Source organism: Malaclemys terrapin, chromosome 15, assembly GCF_027887155.1.
Source record: "Malaclemys terrapin pileata isolate rMalTer1 chromosome 15, rMalTer1.hap1, whole genome shotgun sequence".
Classification (NCBI taxonomy): Eukaryota; Metazoa; Chordata; order Testudines; family Emydidae; genus Malaclemys; species Malaclemys terrapin.
The window spans coordinates 864,891-880,586 of NC_071519.1; the positions used below are offsets into that span (position 1 = coordinate 864,891).

General features: G+C 68.1%; 1 protein-coding gene across 1 annotated transcript; it reads right to left on the minus strand.

Annotated features, from left to right (window-relative positions):
- Positions 1–1,678: 1,678 nt before the first annotated feature.
- PELP1 (proline, glutamate and leucine rich protein 1) lies at positions 1,679–14,466 on the minus strand (the record flags this gene model as incomplete). Its single annotated transcript, XM_054005569.1, has 14 exons — positions 1,679–1,872; positions 2,005–3,273; positions 3,367–3,573; positions 4,304–4,359; positions 4,591–4,732; positions 5,353–5,503; positions 5,583–5,699; positions 5,959–6,047; positions 6,247–6,334; positions 8,509–8,595; positions 11,128–11,184; positions 13,325–13,457; positions 13,840–13,990; positions 14,449–14,466. Coding segments are annotated over 14 exons (2,655 nt in total), but the record flags the coding sequence as incomplete, so codon positions are not given.
- Positions 14,467–15,696: the final 1,230 nt, after the last annotated feature.

Consider the following 15,696-nt stretch of genomic DNA (forward strand, 5'->3'; position numbering starts at 1 on the left):
TTGAAATCTGAAGTTTGGAAGTGGACGCAGAAAAAGCCAAACGATTTCATTCATCTCGCCATGCAGGTTCGTCCGCGACAATGCTCTCCCAGCCCACAGTTCGCTCCAGGACATGGAAAGTATGGCAGGACCTGGGTATTTGGGGTTTTCTCCTCTCAAATTCTTGAAGTTTCTCCTTCCGCTTGTCTTTGTCCTCTTCAGAATCAGCCGGCATTTCTCTTCAACTCTTGAAAACGCGGCCATGGTGCGAGGTCCTTGTACAACGTGCTTCGGATGCCTCGCTTCCACAGCTTCGGATAGACTCTTCCCAAGCCCGTCCCTTTGGCAACCCAACAACAGCGTCCTGCGCACGGTGTTTTCAGTCCGGTCGTAGCTCTTCCATCAGGACGTGGGTGCGCGCTGAGAAAAGGGCAGAAAAGCTTTGTTCCCCCTCGGAGATTGTCCGGTGTGGAGTTCGCAGCGTAACCATCAACGTCTGTCCGTTATTCTGCCCTCGATTCTTCTTGTGCTGAAGTGGGATGTTCTTAATGTCGTCTCAGAGTACTGTGCGCACCTCAGTTTCCCCACGGGTCACTCCTGTATCTAGGGGGCGGGATCGATGCAGGGCAGGGGTGACGGCGACGGGCTAATGGGCCACAGAGATCGGCCCACATTCTGTAGCCCGGCACCCCATGGCTGGGGCCCGTCCCCTGCAAGGAGCCGGCTGGAGGGGCTGGGAACAGGGGGCCCAGGGGACCGGTTTGTCTGGAGGTGGGGGGGGGGGGCTGAAACTGGGCTTTGTTTGGGCCTCAGGGAGGGGCTCTGGGTGTCGTCGTCGTCCCCCCGATGGACGTTGCTGCAGGTCCCTGCTCCCGGTGTTAACGACCTCGCTCCTACGCCGGGTTCCCCACAGCTCATAACCTGGCTGTGAGACAACTGCCTGCTGCGGGGAGTGGGGGGCAGGGCCCTTTGGGGGGGTGAGCCCAGGGGGACTCGCTGCAGGGAGCTCACAGGGGGTCCAAGGGGCTGAGCGCCCCCAGGAGGCACTGAATCCGGGCAGGCTCCTTGGCCTGGGGGGCGGGAGAGACGCTGCTTCATCCTCGAGTGGTGCCCGAGGCCCCAGGGCACCCCGAAAGAGCCAGCCTAGCAGAGGTGGGTCTGGGGGCAGGGATGGAGTGAATGGGGGGGAGAGGGGGCTTACTAACCTGCTGCCCCTGCACAGACCTTCCTTCCCTCCAAGGCCCAAGACGGGGAGTCTCCACACACCCTTAGTGGCTCCGGGGGGTCCCATCCGTCAGAGCCGGGTCACCCAGACCTGCTGCTGCAAACAAAGCCCCCCTCGGGGGCACTGGAGGGGGGTCTGATACAGGGGGCGAGCCCTGTGCGGCTGGGTCAGACAGGTAATAGGGGGTTACCCCGTCCCCTGGGAGGGGTCAGACCCCCCCCATATGGCGAATGCTCTCCCCCTGGGTGTGTGGGGGGGCGCACTAGATCCCGGCCCCGCCACCGGGGCACGGCATCTGCAGGCAGTCGCATGTCCCCACTCCAGGCGGCTGGCGGGTCTCTGGGGCACGAGGCCAGGGGATCCCCCCGATCTCTGACCACCCCCTCCCCGGGAAGTAGGACCCGCCCATGAAAAGAGGCCCCTCAGTAACCCCACCCCTCGCTTCCCGCCCCACACAGACTGCACAGCCTGGCACTGGGTGTGTGGGTGTTTATTGAACCATACAGGGGACACAGTGGGGGCGGGGGGGGCTGGTTGGGAGGGTTCCCGGGAGTGGGCAGGTGGGTCGGGGGGGCCCCCTAGGGGCCAGGTTCAGGGGGCCCCTTCTCGTCGTCCGGGGGGCAGTCGATGAAGTCAGCCAGCATGGTCTCTGTCTCGTCCGCCTCCGCCTGGGGGGGGAGAGATGGGGGTGGGGTCAGCCGGCAGCCCTTGCCCTAGGCCCCATCTCCGCCCCCAGCCCCCGACCCACACCTCACCCCCGCCCCTCCCCAGGGCCTCACCCTTCACTCCTCCGGTCTCACCTCTGCCTTCCCGGCCGGCTGCTCCCGCTCGGGGCTGGGCTGGGCCCCCTCTCCGGTGCCATCCCTTTGCTCCCCCGCCGGGGGCGCCCCCTCGTCCTTGGGGGGCTGCTCCTCCTCCAGGATGGGGGGCGGGGCTTCCAGCAGTGGGGGCTCTGCTCCCATCTCCTCCTGGCCAAGAGGCGGGGCCTGGAGGGGGCTGGCCTGCTGGGGTGGGGTGGGCGGGGCCGGCGGCAGCTCCTCCAGCTCCTCCTCCTCCTCTCGCGATGGCTGGGGGGCGGGCAAGGGGCTAGCCTTCATCACCACCACCTCCTCCTCCTCCACCTCCTCGGGGGGCGGCGGCTCGGGTGCCTGGCTCTCCTCTACCTCCATGATGAGATCGTCCGGCTCCCTGGGCGCGGCCGGCAGCTCCTGGGGGCCGGGGGGCACCCGCTCTTCCTCCGACAGGGCCCCCTCCTCCTCCTCCTCCTCTTCCTCCGACAGCCCTTCCTCCTCCTCGTACTCCTCCTCCTCCTCTTCCTCCTCCCCCAGCTCTTCCTCCTCCTCGAATTCCTCCTCCTCCTCCTCCTCCTCGAAGTCCTCGTCTTCCTCATCGAAGTACTCCTCCTCCTCCTCTTCCTCCTCCTCCTCGTCTTCCTCCTCCTCCGGGAACTCCTCCTCCTCCTCCTCGCTGCTGTTAATGTTGATCACAGCCGGGTTCTCCTCGCCCAGGCCGGGCAGTGCCTCGCTGGCGGCGGGCAGGAGCGGGGCGGCGGGTGGCTCCTCGGGGGGCTGGGCAGGGGCTGGGGAGGGGGGCGCAGGGGGAGGCGGAGGCGGCGGGGGGGGCTTGGGCAGCAGCCCCTTGGGGACGATGACCACGCTGTCATCGGAGTCGCTCTCCAGGGAGATCTCCACGTCCGACTCCTCCTCCTTCTCGTAGTGCACGTATACGGGGCGACGGGACTTGCCCCCCAGCCCCGCCCCCCCCTCCTCCGCACCCCCAGGCGAGGGCGGGGCCAGCAGCCGGGGGTCACCCGCCTCTCCAGGCTCCTCTGCCAGCGCCAGGCCAGGGCCGGCGGAAGGGGGCAGCCGGGGCGGTGCCAGCCCCAGGTGGTTGGCGGACGGGGGGCGGGCGGGCGGCGGGGCGGGGAAGGGCGGGGCCTGGCGGAAGGGGGAGGCGGCCAGGTCCGAGGGGGCAGGGCCAGCAGCAGGGAGGGGCAGCTGCAGGGAGGGCACCCGGGGGCGTGCCAGGACGCTGCAGGTCACCAGGGCTTCGGCGCAGAAGGACGAGACCTGCAGGGGGCGAGAGAGACAGGGGAGCGCTGGAGCCGGGGGGGGGGGGGGGGGAGGAGAGATCGGCAGCGGGGTGTCCCCGTGGGGTCTCACCTGCAGGCTGGGATCCCGCTGGCCCAGGGCAAATGCCCGCAGGGCGCAGTGCAGGGGCGGGGGGCAGGCGGGCGCGGGTGCCAGGAGCAGGGCCAACAGCAGGCGGTAGAGCTGGTGGCGACAGGCCGGGCTGGCGTAGGAGCCCCCGGGGGGGACGTCCCCCTGGGCCAGGCGGAGCAGCAGCGGCACCACCAGCTCCTGCAGCCTCTGGGGGGAGAGACGGGGGGTTTAGAGACAGCGCCCCGTAACCCCAAGCCCCCCGGAGCCCCCCACTCACCCCATAACCCAGAGCTCCCCCACATGCCCCGGAGTCCCGAGCCCCCCGCTCGCCCCGTAACCCGAACCCTCCACTCACCCTGGAGCCCCCCCACTTGCCCCGTAACCGGAGCCCCCCACTCACCCCATAACCCAGAGCTCCCCCACGTGACCCGGAGCCCTGAGCCCCCCACTCACCCCGTAACCCCGAGCCCTCCGGAGCCCCCCACTCGCCACCTTAACCCAGAGCCCCCCATTCACCCTGCAACTCCCCCACTCGCCCCGTAACCCGAACCCCCCACTCACCCTGGAGCCCCCCCACTTGCCCCGTAACCCGGAGCCCCCCGGAGCTCCCCACTCACCCCATAACCCAGAGCTCCCCCACGTGCCCTGGAGCCCCCCACTCGCCCCGTAACCCAGAGCCCCCCATTCACCCTGCAACTCCCCCACTCGCCCCGTAACCCGAACCCCCCACTCACCCTGGAGCCCCCCCACTTGCCCCATAACCCGGAGCCCCCCACTTGCCCCTTAATCCAGAGCCCCCCACTCGCCCCCCACCCCTTTAATCCCCAAATCCACTGCCTTCCACCCCCACCACCCTGTGCCCCAACCCCCCTGCCTCCCTCCAGCCCCATCTGCCTGCCCCATCTAACCCCCCCCCACCCCGCCCCCCATCACTCACCCTGTGGGTCTCCTCCTTGACCAGACTCCCTCCCAGCAGGATGGCCCGGCTCAGCGCTGCAGAGAGACAGGAGGGGTTCAGAGGACTACCTTGGTCCCACCCAGGCACCCTCAAGGGGTGAGCCCCCCAGGCGATGGGGGGGGGACAAGGCAAAAGCCGAGGGGCCCCACATCCCACAGGGACCCGTACCCCCATGCAGCCCACCCCCTGAATGGGAGAGAGGGCCCCTTGCCCCCCTCCAGGCCTGGCTGGGGCTCCAGGCTCCCGCTGCCCGGGGGCCCCGTTACCTTGCAGAGCCGCCTTGCAGACGTCACTGTTAGCCATGGGGTCCTGCTTGCGGTGCAGGGAGGGGGCCTCACCCCCCTCCGAGAGCTTCGGCTTCTTGGGGGCGCTGGGCTTCCCCTCCGAGCTAGGGCGCCCCACTTTCAGCTGGGGGGGCAGGAGCGGTTAGCGAGGTGCTAGGGAGCGCTGTGGGTCAGGGAGCAGGGCGGGGGCTCAGCAGGGGGCACTCTCCCCTGGCAGGCGGGGCTGGCCCCAGGGTGGCGCTAGGGGGCGCTGTGGGGCAGGGAGCAGGGCGGGGGCTCAGCAGGGGGCACTCTCCCCAGGCAGGCGGGGCTGGCCCCAGGGTGGCACTAGGGGGCGCTGTGAGGCAGGGAGCGGGGTGGGGTGGGGGTGCTCTCCCCCAGCAGGTGGGGCTGGCCCCAGGGCGGCGCTAGGGGGCGCTGTGGGGCAGGGAGCGGGGCGGGGGGCTCTGCAAGGGGGCGCTCTCCACCGGCAGGCAGGGCTGGCCCCAGGGCGGCGCTAGGGGGCTCTGCAGGGGGCGCTCTCCCCCGGCAGGCAGGGCTGGCCCCAGGGCAGCGCTAGGTGGCGCTGTGGGGCGGGGAGCGGGGCGGGCTCAGCAGGGGGCGCTCTCCCCCAGCAGGTGGGGCTGGCCCCAGGGCGGCACTAGTGGGTGCTGTGGGGCAGGGAGCAGGGCAGGGGCTCAGTAGGGTCGCTCTCCCCTGGCAGTGCACAGGGTGTCTCTAGGGGACTCGGGGGGGGGGGCTCACCTTGACGCTGTCCGTGGGGGGGGCGATGTCGTTCAGCAGGTGGGCCAGCAGGGCCTCGCTGTGGTGGGTGGGGCCCTGCAGCACCCCCGCGCCGGCCCCGCCCACCTGCACCCACAGCTCCAGGACCTGGTAGAGCCTGGTGCGCACGGCGCTGCAGAGAGAGGGGGGGGTCAGGGTATGGCTGCAGAACAGGACCCCCCCCCAGTCCCCCTCCGCGGCCCCCCACTGACCTGTAGGGCTTCTCTTGGCCCGGTGGCACCGAGTCGCTGCTGCTGCTCCAGGCACCCAGCACCTGGGGGAAGAGCCGGCCCAGAACGCTGCCCCAGCGCGCCAGCCGGGCCCCACACCTGAGGGGAGAGGGGGCAGCGTGGTCAGGCAGGGATCCCCCCAGATCTGCCCTCGCTGCCCCAGCCGGGCCCCACACCTGGGGGGAGAAGGATCAGCGCGGTGAGGCAGGGACCCCCCCAGATCCCCCCTCACTGCCCCAGCCGGGCCCCACACCTGGGGGGAGAGGGATCAGCACTCTCTCACCCCAGCCCCTCCCCCCCCCAGAAAGCCCCGCCCACCCCTCCAGCCCCACCCCTGCCCCGCTCCCAGTGGACTCACGCCAGGATCAAGGCCGCCAGCACATCCAGGATCTCCAGGTGAACAGCCGGCAGCAGCAGCATCTTCAGGGGACCATCGCCGAACCAGCTCTGGGGGGAGGGGGGGGGTCAGACAGGATCCAGCCCCAGCCTTGGGGCTCGAGGGGGAACTAGAACATACCCCCCTTCCCCTCAAGGGGAGTAGAAGGGGAGAAGGGGGCGACTCCAGGCTCCCCAAGAGCAGGCAGGCAGGCTGGGCCCTACAGGGCTGTATGGGCCTCCCATCCCCCCCCCGCCCCCCCCAACTCACGATGTTCTTAATGGAGATGTTCAGAGCCCGGCACACGAGATCCAGAATGTCCTGGACCGGAACGGTCACCGGAGCCACAAACTCGCTGCTGCAATGGGATGGAATGGGGGGGAGAGGGCGTTAGCGGGGGGGAGGGCTCTCCTCTGAGTCAGCACAACCCCCCCTGCTACGGCACTAGGGGATGCTGTTCTGCAGGGAACCCAGCCAGGTGCAGCGACCAAGCGGGCACGTGCTTACTGCTGTCTCGGAGTACTGTGCCCGCCTCGGTTTCCCCACGCGTCACTCCTGTATCTAGGGGGCAGGATTGGTGCAGAGCAAGGGTGACGGTGACGGGCTGGGCCCGTCCCGCACGAGGAGCCGGCCGGAGGGGCTGGGAGGTGCCCAGGTGACTGGTTTGCCTGGGAGAGAGACGAAGCCCGGAGGTGGGGCGGGGGGCAGGGGCCTTTGGGGATGACAGCCGTTCTCCAGGAGCCCCGCGCTGCGGGGAGCACACGGGGGGACCAGGGGGCCGAACGCTCCCAGGGAGGGAGTTTGCCGGAGTGGGAGGGGACACACTGGACCCAAACCTGGCGTTCACTGACCATCGCTGGCCTGGCAGAGCCCGGTGCGGTCGGAGATGGGGAACGTGGGGGGAGGGGGGGGAGCTGCAGGGGGGGGTGGGTACGTCAGCAGGAGTTGCAGGCACTTGGCCAGGCCGGAGAGCCCGGTGCAGTCGGAGATGGGGAACGTGGGGGAGGGGGGGAGCTGCAGGGGGGGGGCGGGTACCTCAGCAGGAGTTGCAGGCACTTGGCCAGGCCGGAGAGCCCAGTGCGGTCAGAGACGGGGAACGTGGGGGGAGGGGGGGAGCTGCAGGGGGGCGCGGGTACCTCAGCAGGAGTTGCAGGCACTTGGCCAGGCCGGAGAGCCCGGTGCGGTCGGAGATGGGGAACGTGGGGGGAGGGGGGGAGCTGCAGGGGGGGGGCGGGTACCTCAGCAGGAGTTGCAGGCACTTGGCCAGGCCGGAGAGCCCGGTGCGGTCGGAGATGGGGAACGTGGGGGAAGGGGGGAGCTGCAGGGGGGGGCGGGTACCTCAGCAGGAGTTGCAGGCACTTGGCCAGGCCGGAGAGCCCGGTGCGGTCGGAGATGGGGAACGTGGGGGGAGCGGGGAAGCTGCAGGGGGGGGGTGTGACGAACTGGGCCTGTTCTCACTGTGGTCTGTGAATGCTGACAGGGGAGTGTGGCTGGGATAGTCTGCATTGGAGGATGGGAGATGGCCCGAGGGCGCATACCTGAATGTGTAACATGAGAACCCAGGAAGGGGTTGGAGGCCAGGTGACTCCTTAGCCCGGGAAACTCAACAAAGGCGGTGGGAGGGGTCGCTGAAGGGGTGTGTGGGAAGCAGGCTGGAGAGATGGCTGGGAGGCAGAGATGGCTCTGACCCCCCCCCAAAGGGGGGTGGGCTGGGATGCCCTGGGACCCCAAGCTGGACCTAACTGAGGGGGTCCCTGTTGTCTGTGCCTGCAAGACCTGTCTTGGACTGTATTCCTGTCATCCAAATAAACCTTCTGCTTTACTGGCTGGCTGAGAGTCGCAGTGAATCGCAGGAAGCCGGGGGTGCAGGGCCCTGAGTCCCCCAATACTCCGTGACAACTGGTGGCAGCGGCGGGATCTACTGCACCCCGTGGACGGCGCTTCCTGCAGTAAGTGACTGGGGAGCAGTAAAACGAAGGGGGATTGACGGGGACCAGGCGTGTTGAAGAGTGAGAGAGAGACGGTTATTACCCCTGGGAGTGTGTGACCAGCGAGAAGGACTTTTGCAGTAACAGGGTCCCCCGGGGGCATCGCAGCGAGTGGTCCCAGGGGCGGAGGAGTCTGCAGCTCGACCCTGGCAGAGAGGTGGTGACCTCGAGAAGGGCTGGCACACTAGGGGGCCCCCTGGGAACTGTGGGGAGCTGTGAGCACACAGGCCGGTGAGTGGCCAGCAGAAAGATGTATGCCAAGCGGCTTAAGAGCGACCTGGTGGAGCTGTGCAAGCAGAGGGGGCTGTGCATTGGGAGGCTCACCAAAGCACAGCTCATTGCCCGGCTGGAGGCGGAAGATCGCGCGAATGAACTGATCCCTGTGTCTCAGGGAAGCAGCCTGGCAAATACAGCGCAGGCACCAGTGTCTGTCCCAGCTGGGAGTGGTCAGCCGGCTGCTGAGGGCTTCCCGAGACCCCTCCTTCCTATGCCTAGGGGAAGGGTGGGGAGGAGCCCAGCAAATACCAAAGGCGCCGTGACCCACCCGGCCAGCAGGGGACCCTCCCGGCGAAGCTCGCCGGCCAGCAGAGGATCCTCCCGGCGACGTTCGGCATCCGTGGAGCGGAATTGGCTGGAATGGGAGAAAGAGCTAAAACTGAGAGAGCTGGAGGATCGTGAACAACAGAGACAGCATGAAGAGAGACAGCGTCAGCATGAACGGGAGGAGAAAGAGAGACAGCATCAGCGTGAACGGGAGGAGAAAGAGAGACAGCGTCAGCATGAAGAGAGACAGAGACAGGAGAATGAGAGACAGCGTCAGCATGACCTGGAACTGGCGAGATTGAAGGGCAGCGAACCCCCGGCTGCGGTGAGAGAGGGAGGACCCAGGACTGCACGGAGCTTTGATAAGTGCATCCTGGCCCCACACAAGGAGGGGGAGGACATGGATGACTTCCTGGAGGCCTTTGAGACAGCCTGCGAGCTGCACCGGGTTGATCCCGCGGACAGACTCCGGGTCCTAACCCCCTTACTGGACCCCAAAGCCGTGGCATTGTACCGCCAACTGGAAGAGGCAGAGAAAGGGGACTACGAACTATTCAAAAAGGCCCTGCTACGTGAGTTTGGGCTGACTCCTGAGATGTACCGGGAAAGGTTCCGGAGTCAGGATAAAACCCCTGAGATCTCATATCTGCAACTAGCCGTCCGCATGGAAGGATACGCCAGCAAGTGGGCTGGTGGGGCCCAGACGAAGGAGGACCTGGTCAAACTGCTGGTACTGGAACAACTGTATGAGCGGTGCCCATCCGACCTGAGGCTGTGGTTGGTGGACAGAAAGCCAGAGAACCCGCGACAGGCAGGCCGGCTGGCCGATGAGTTTGTAAAGAGCCGGTCAGGAGATAAAAGGGAGGAGTCCCAAAGGAACAGTCCCACCACAATGCAGAGAGAGAGTCACCATGGGACCTCCCCGTGGGAAAATACAGAAAAAACCCATCAGAGGGGAGCATCCGGCATCAGGACCATCCGACCCACTCAAGGGGACCCATGGGACATGGGCTGCTACCACTGTGGCCAAAAGGGCCACATACGGGCCCAGTGCCCTAGGCTCAGGGACAGACTGAGCAGACCGAACCCACAGAGGGTTGACTGGGTAGAGACCCAGCCCGGCGAAAGGCAGCATTCCCAGGGAAGGGGGGCTGGCAGAGTACCACCTGCTAAGGAGGGAGGAGAGCTCCAGGCCAGCTCCTCTAGGGGGCTGGATGCTCCAGATTCAGGGTTTTTGGTTTATACGGTAGGCGCAGGGCTGTCCCTCCGGAGAGAGTACCTTGTTCCCCTGGAGGTGGATGGGAGGAAGGTCAGTGGATACAGGGATACGGGCGCAGAGGTGACGCTGGCCCGGCCCGAGGTGGTGGCCCCAGATCAGGTGGTGCCCAACACCTACCTGACCCTGACGGGGGTGGGCGGAACACCAGTCAAAGTGCCCGTGGCAAGGGTACACCTGAAGTGGGGGGCCAAGGAGGGCCCCAAGGATGTGGGGGTACACCCGTATTTGCCCACTGAGGTATTGATGGGGGGGACCTGGAGAACTGGCCAAGCAACCCCCAAAAGGCACTGGTTGTGACCCGCAGTCAGAGCCGGCGAGGGGCACTGCGCCCTGGCCTTGGGGGGGGGGGGTGCCTTGCCTGAGGCGCAGGACCCTAACCTGGTGGGGAGGGAACGCCCAGGGACACGGCTCAGGGAGGCTGCAGCTTCAGACCCAGCGGGCGAGAAAGAGCAGGTGGCCATCCCTGTCCCAGCTGCTGAGTTCCAGGCCGAGTTGCAGAGAGATCCCTCCTTGCGGAAGATAAGGGACCTGGCCGACCTCAATGCGGTACAGACCATGGGACGAGGTGGCCGGAAAAGGTTCCTGTGGGAGAAGGGGTTCCTGTACCGAGAATGGGCTCCCCCAGGGAAAATGGAGTCAGGGGGGATCAGGAGGCAGCTGGTGGTACCCCAGAAGTATCGCCGCCAGCTGCTGTGCCGGGCCCATGACATTCCCCTCTCAGGGCACCAGGGAACCTGGCGTACCCAGCAGAGGCTGCTACGGAGCTTTTACTGGCCTGGGGTCTTTGTTACTGTCCGACAGTACTGCAGATCCTGTGACCCCTGTCAGAGGGGGAGGAAGGCCTGGGACAAGGGGAAAACAGCTTTAGGACCCTTGCCCAGCATAGAGGAGCCTTTCCGGAGGGTGGCCAAGGTTAAAAGGGCGGCTCTGAACCAAGAGAGCCCAAAGCACAGACCTCCAGACTGGAGCGCTGGGAGAAGACCACAGCCCAGTTGGAGCCCCAGAGGTATGGGGGTGGGGAAAGGGCACAGGCCGCATAAACCTTCCCACATGCGAACTGCGAGTGTCATCAAGCACCCCCGACCTAAGGGGGGGCGTGAAACTGAACGGGCCTGGTGTAATTCTCACCAAGGAATGGGAGGGATGCGGGGGCATCCATGGGAACGGGGGTAGGTTCGAACTTCCCCGGGTCACTGGCTAAAGTGACCCTGCTCAGTTCGGTCTCGAAGGGGGGAGATGTGACGAACTGGGACTGTTCTCACTGTGGTCTGTGAATGCTGACAGGGGAGTGTGCTGGGATAGTCTGCATTGGAGGATGGGAGATGGCCCGAGGGTGCATACCTGAGTGTGTAACATGAGAACCCAGGAAGGGGTTGAAGGCCAGGTGACTCCTTAGCCCTGGAAACACAACAAAGGCGGTGGGAGGGGTCGCTGAAGGAGAGTGTGGGAAGCAGGCGGGAGAGATGGCTGGGGGGAGAGATGGCTCTGACCTCCCAAGGGGGGCTGGGCTGGGATGCCCTGGGATCCCAAGCTGGACCTAACTGAGGGGGTCCCTGTTGTCTGTGCCTGCAAGACCTGTCTTGGACTGTATTCCTGTCATCCAAATAAACCTTCTGCTTTACTGGCTGGCTGAGAGTCGCAGTGAATCGCAGGAAGCCGGGGGTGCAGGGCCCTGAGTCCCCCAATACTCCGTGACAGGGGGCGCGGGTACCTCAGCAGGAGTTGCAGGCACTTGGCCAGGCCGGAGAGCCCGGTGCCGGAGATGGGGTACGTGGGGGGAGGGGGGGAGCTGCAGGGGGGGCGCGGGTACCTCAGCAGGAGTTGCAGGCACTTGGCCAGGCTGGAGAGCCCGGTGCCGGAGATGGGGAACGTGGGGGGGAGGGGGGGGGGAGCTGCAGGGGGGGGGGCGGGTACCTCAGCAGGAGTTGCAGGCACTTGGCCAGGCCAGAGAGCCCGGTGCGGTCGGAGATGGGGAACGTGGGGGAGGGGGGGAGCTGAAGGGGGGGGCGGGTACCTCAGCAGGAGTTGCAGGCACTTGGCCAGGCCGGAGAGCCCGGTGCGGGAGATGGGGAACGTGGGGGGAGCGGGGAGCTGCAGGGGGGGGGGGGGGGGCGGGTACCTCAGCAGGAGTTGCAGGCACTTGGCCAGGCCGGAGAGCCCGGTGCCGGAGATGGGGAACGTGGGGGGAGGTGGGAGCTGCAGGGGGGGGGGGGGGGGGGGCGGGTACCTCAGCAGGAGTTGCAGGCACTTGGCCAGGCCGGAGAGCCCGGTGCCGGAGATGGGGAACGTGGGGGGAGGGGGGAGCTGCAGGGGGGGGGCGGGTACCTCAGCAGGAGTTGCAGGCACTTGGCCAGGCCGGAGAGCCCAGTGCGGTCGGAGATGGGGAACGTGGGGGAAGGGGGGAGCTGCGGGGGGGGGGGGGGGGGGCGGGTACCTCAGCAGGAGTTGCAGGCACTTGGCCAGGCCGGAGAGCCCGGTGCGGTCGGAGATGGGGAACGTGGGGGAAGGGGGGAGCTGCAGTGGGCGCGGGTACCTCAGCAGGAGTTGCAGGCACTTGGCCAGGCCGGAGAGCCCGGTGCCGGAGATGGGGAACGTGGGGGGAGGGGGGAGCTGCAGGGGGAGGGGCGGGTACCTCAGCAGGAGTTGCAGGCACTTGGCCAGGCCGGAGAGCCCGGTGCGGTCGGAGACGGGGAACGTGGGGGGAGGGGGGGAGCTGCAGGGGGGGCGGGTACCTCAGCAGAAGTTGCAGGCACTTGGCCAGGCCGGAGAGCCCGGTGCGGTCGGAGATGGGGAACGTGGGGGAAGGGGGGAGCTGCAGGGGGGCGCGGGTACCTCAGCAGGAGTTGCAGGCACTTGGCCAGGCCGGAGAGCCCGGTGCGGTCAGAGACGGGGAACGTGGGGGAAGGGGGGGAGCTGCAGGGGGGGGGCGGGTACCTCAGCAGGAGTTGCAGGCACTTGGCCAGGCCGGAGAGCCCGGTGCGGTCGGAGGATGGGGAACGTGGGGGAAGGGGGGAGCTGCAGGGGGGCGCGGGTACCTCAGCAGGAGTTGCAGGCACTTGGCCAGGCCGGAGAGCCCAGTGCGGTCAGAGACGGGGAACGTGGGGGAGGGGGGGAGCTGCAGGGGGGCGCGGGTACCTCAGCAGGAGTTGCAGGCACTTGGCCAGGCCGGAGAGCCCGGTGCAGTCGGAGATGGGGAACGTGGGGGGAGGGGGGAGCTGCAGGGGGGCGCGGGTACCTCAGCAGGAGTTGCAGGCACTTGCCAGGCCGGAGAGCCCGGTGCGGTCGGAGATGGGGAACGTGGGGGAAGGGGGGAGCTGCAGGGGGGGGGCGGGGTACCTCAGCAGGAGTTGCAGGCACTTGGCCAGGCCGGAGAGCTCGGTGCGGTCGGAGATGGGGAACGTGGGGGGAGGGGGGGAGCTGCAGGGGGGGGGCGGGTACCTCAGCAGGAGTTGCAGGCACTTGGCCAGGCCGGAGAGCCCGGTGCGGTCGGAGATGGGGAACGTGGGGGAAGGGGGGAGCTGCAGGGGGGGGCGGGTACCTCAGCAGGAGTTGCAGGCACTTGGCCAGGCCGGAGAAGCGGTTGTAGAGGTTCAGGACGAAGCTGGTTTCCCCGTCAGGCGGCGCCGGCGGCAGCAGCAGCCCCACACCCGGGCCCTCGTAGGGCAGGGGGTCTGCGGGGGGGAGGGGGAAGCGGGGCCTGTCAGTGGAGGGGTGGGGGGTTTCCCAGCCCTCCATGGGGCTGGGCAGGACACCGGGATCCCCCGCCCTGGAAGCAGCGTCCTAGAGTAATGGAGCCCTGCCCGCCGGACGCCTGGGTTCACACCCCCCTTCACTGGCGTCTGCCCCCCAGGAGCTCTGATGGGGGCGCCAATCCGCCGGACGCCTGGGTTCACACACACACACCCCCACTGGCGTCTGCCCCCCGGGAGCTCTGATGGAGGCGCCAATCCGCCGGACACCTGGGTTCACACACCACCCCCCCACTGGCGTCTGCCCCCCGCGAGCTCTGATGGGGGCTCCGATCCGCCGGACGCCCTGGGTTCCCCCCCTTACCTGTCTCGGCGCCCTCGTAGAGGTTTCCCAGCAGGCCGTGCAGCGTGGCCAGCAGGCCGTGCAGCTCCTGCTCCCAGCACTCTGTGTGCTTCAGCCCCTGGGTGAAGCCGGCGCCCAGCGAGGGCAGCAGCGCGTAGCATTCGCACGCCAGCTGCCGGGGTGGAGAGGACGGTGTCAGCAACCCCCCGGCCAGGGGAGAGCCCCCCCATCAGCTCCTATCCCCCACCCCTCCCAACTCCCCACGCCCCAGGGGGGCCCCTGGGGGCTGATCCCCAGCCACCCCCAGGCCCAAAGTCCCCCGTGTCACAGGACAGCTCCGCCTCCTGCCCCACCCCTCCCTCACCTGCTCCCTCCCATCTCTCCCCACGTCCTGGGGGAGCAACCCCCCCCGCCACAGCTCCCCTCCAAGTGCGACCCCTCCCAGCCTGGCAGAGACCCCCACCCATCTGCCCCACTGTGCGGATCCCTGCAGGCCCAGCTCCCCCTGGAGGCAGATGGATTTAACCACACCGATCTGAAAGGGGGGGGAAGCTATATGGGCGGGGGTATTCCCAGCATGCCTTGGGCCAGCTCCCAGAGCTCCCCCCACCACCAGCGCCCCTCCAGTACCTGCTGCAGTTGGGCGAATCAGCATCCACTCGGGACAGGAAATAGGCAGCTAGTTTGCCCTGGGGGTGAGGAGAAAAAGTGGGTGAGCAGCCGGGCACTGAGCCCCACGGCGCCCCCTCCCCTGCCCCACAGACTTACCCGGAGGGAGCCGCAGGCCCGCGGGTAACAGGTCATGCAGGCCTTGATGCCCTCCAGAGCCGAGAGCTGGCACTGGGGAGAGAGCAGAGACGCCGTCAGCTCCCACCCGGCCCTGGGGGGGGTGGGGGACTGGCTGGCTCCGGGGGGCGGGGGAAGAGGCCCGCGCTGCGAGGGCGGGGGGCAGCGCTGGGGGGGGGGGGGCACTCATCTCGGGTTTGAGGGCCAGCAGGGAGGTGAGCAGCCCGGGGATGGGGGGAGGGGGAGGAGGGGGTCGGTGCTGGGGGGGAGGGCACTCACCTCGGGTCTGAGGGCCAGCAGGGAGGTGAGCAGCCCGGGGATGGGGGGAGGGGGGGGCACTCACCTCGGGTTTGAGGGCCAGCAGGGAGGTGAGCAGCCCAGGGATGGGGGGAGGGGGGGTCGGCGCTATGGGGGGGGGGGCACTCACCTCGGGTTTGAGGGCCAGCAGGGAGGTGAGCAGCCCAGGGATGGGGGGAGGGGGGGTTGGCGCTGTGGGGGGGGGCACTCACCTCGGGTTTGAGGGCCAGCAGGGAGGTGAGCAGCCCGGGGATCGGGGGAGGGGGGGGTTGGCGCTGTGGGGGGGGCACTCACCTTGGGTTTGAGGGCCAGCAGGGAGGTGAGCAGCCCAGGGATGGGGGGGGGTCGGCGCTGTGTGGGGTGGGGGGCACTCACCTCAGGTTTGAGGGCCAGCAGGGAGGTGAGCAGCCCGGGGATGGGGGGGTTGGCGCTGGGGGGGGGGGGGGGGCACTCACCTCGGGTTTGAGGGCCAGCAGGGAGGTGAGCAGCCCGGGGATGGGGGGGGGGGGGGTCAGCGCTGTGGGGGGGGGGGGGGCACTCACCTCGGGTTTCAGGGCCAGCAGGGAGGTGAGCAGCCCGAGGATGGGGGGTCGGCACTGTGGGGGGGGGGGCACTCACCTCGGGTTTGAGGGCCAGCAGGAAGGTGAGCAGCCCGGGGATGGGGGGTCGGCGCTGTGGGGGGGGGGCACTCACCTCGGGTTTGAGGGCCAGCAGGGAGGTGAGCAGCCCGGGGATGGGGGGTCAGCGCTGTGGGGGGGGGGCACTCACCTCGGGTTTCAGGGCCAGCAGGGAGGA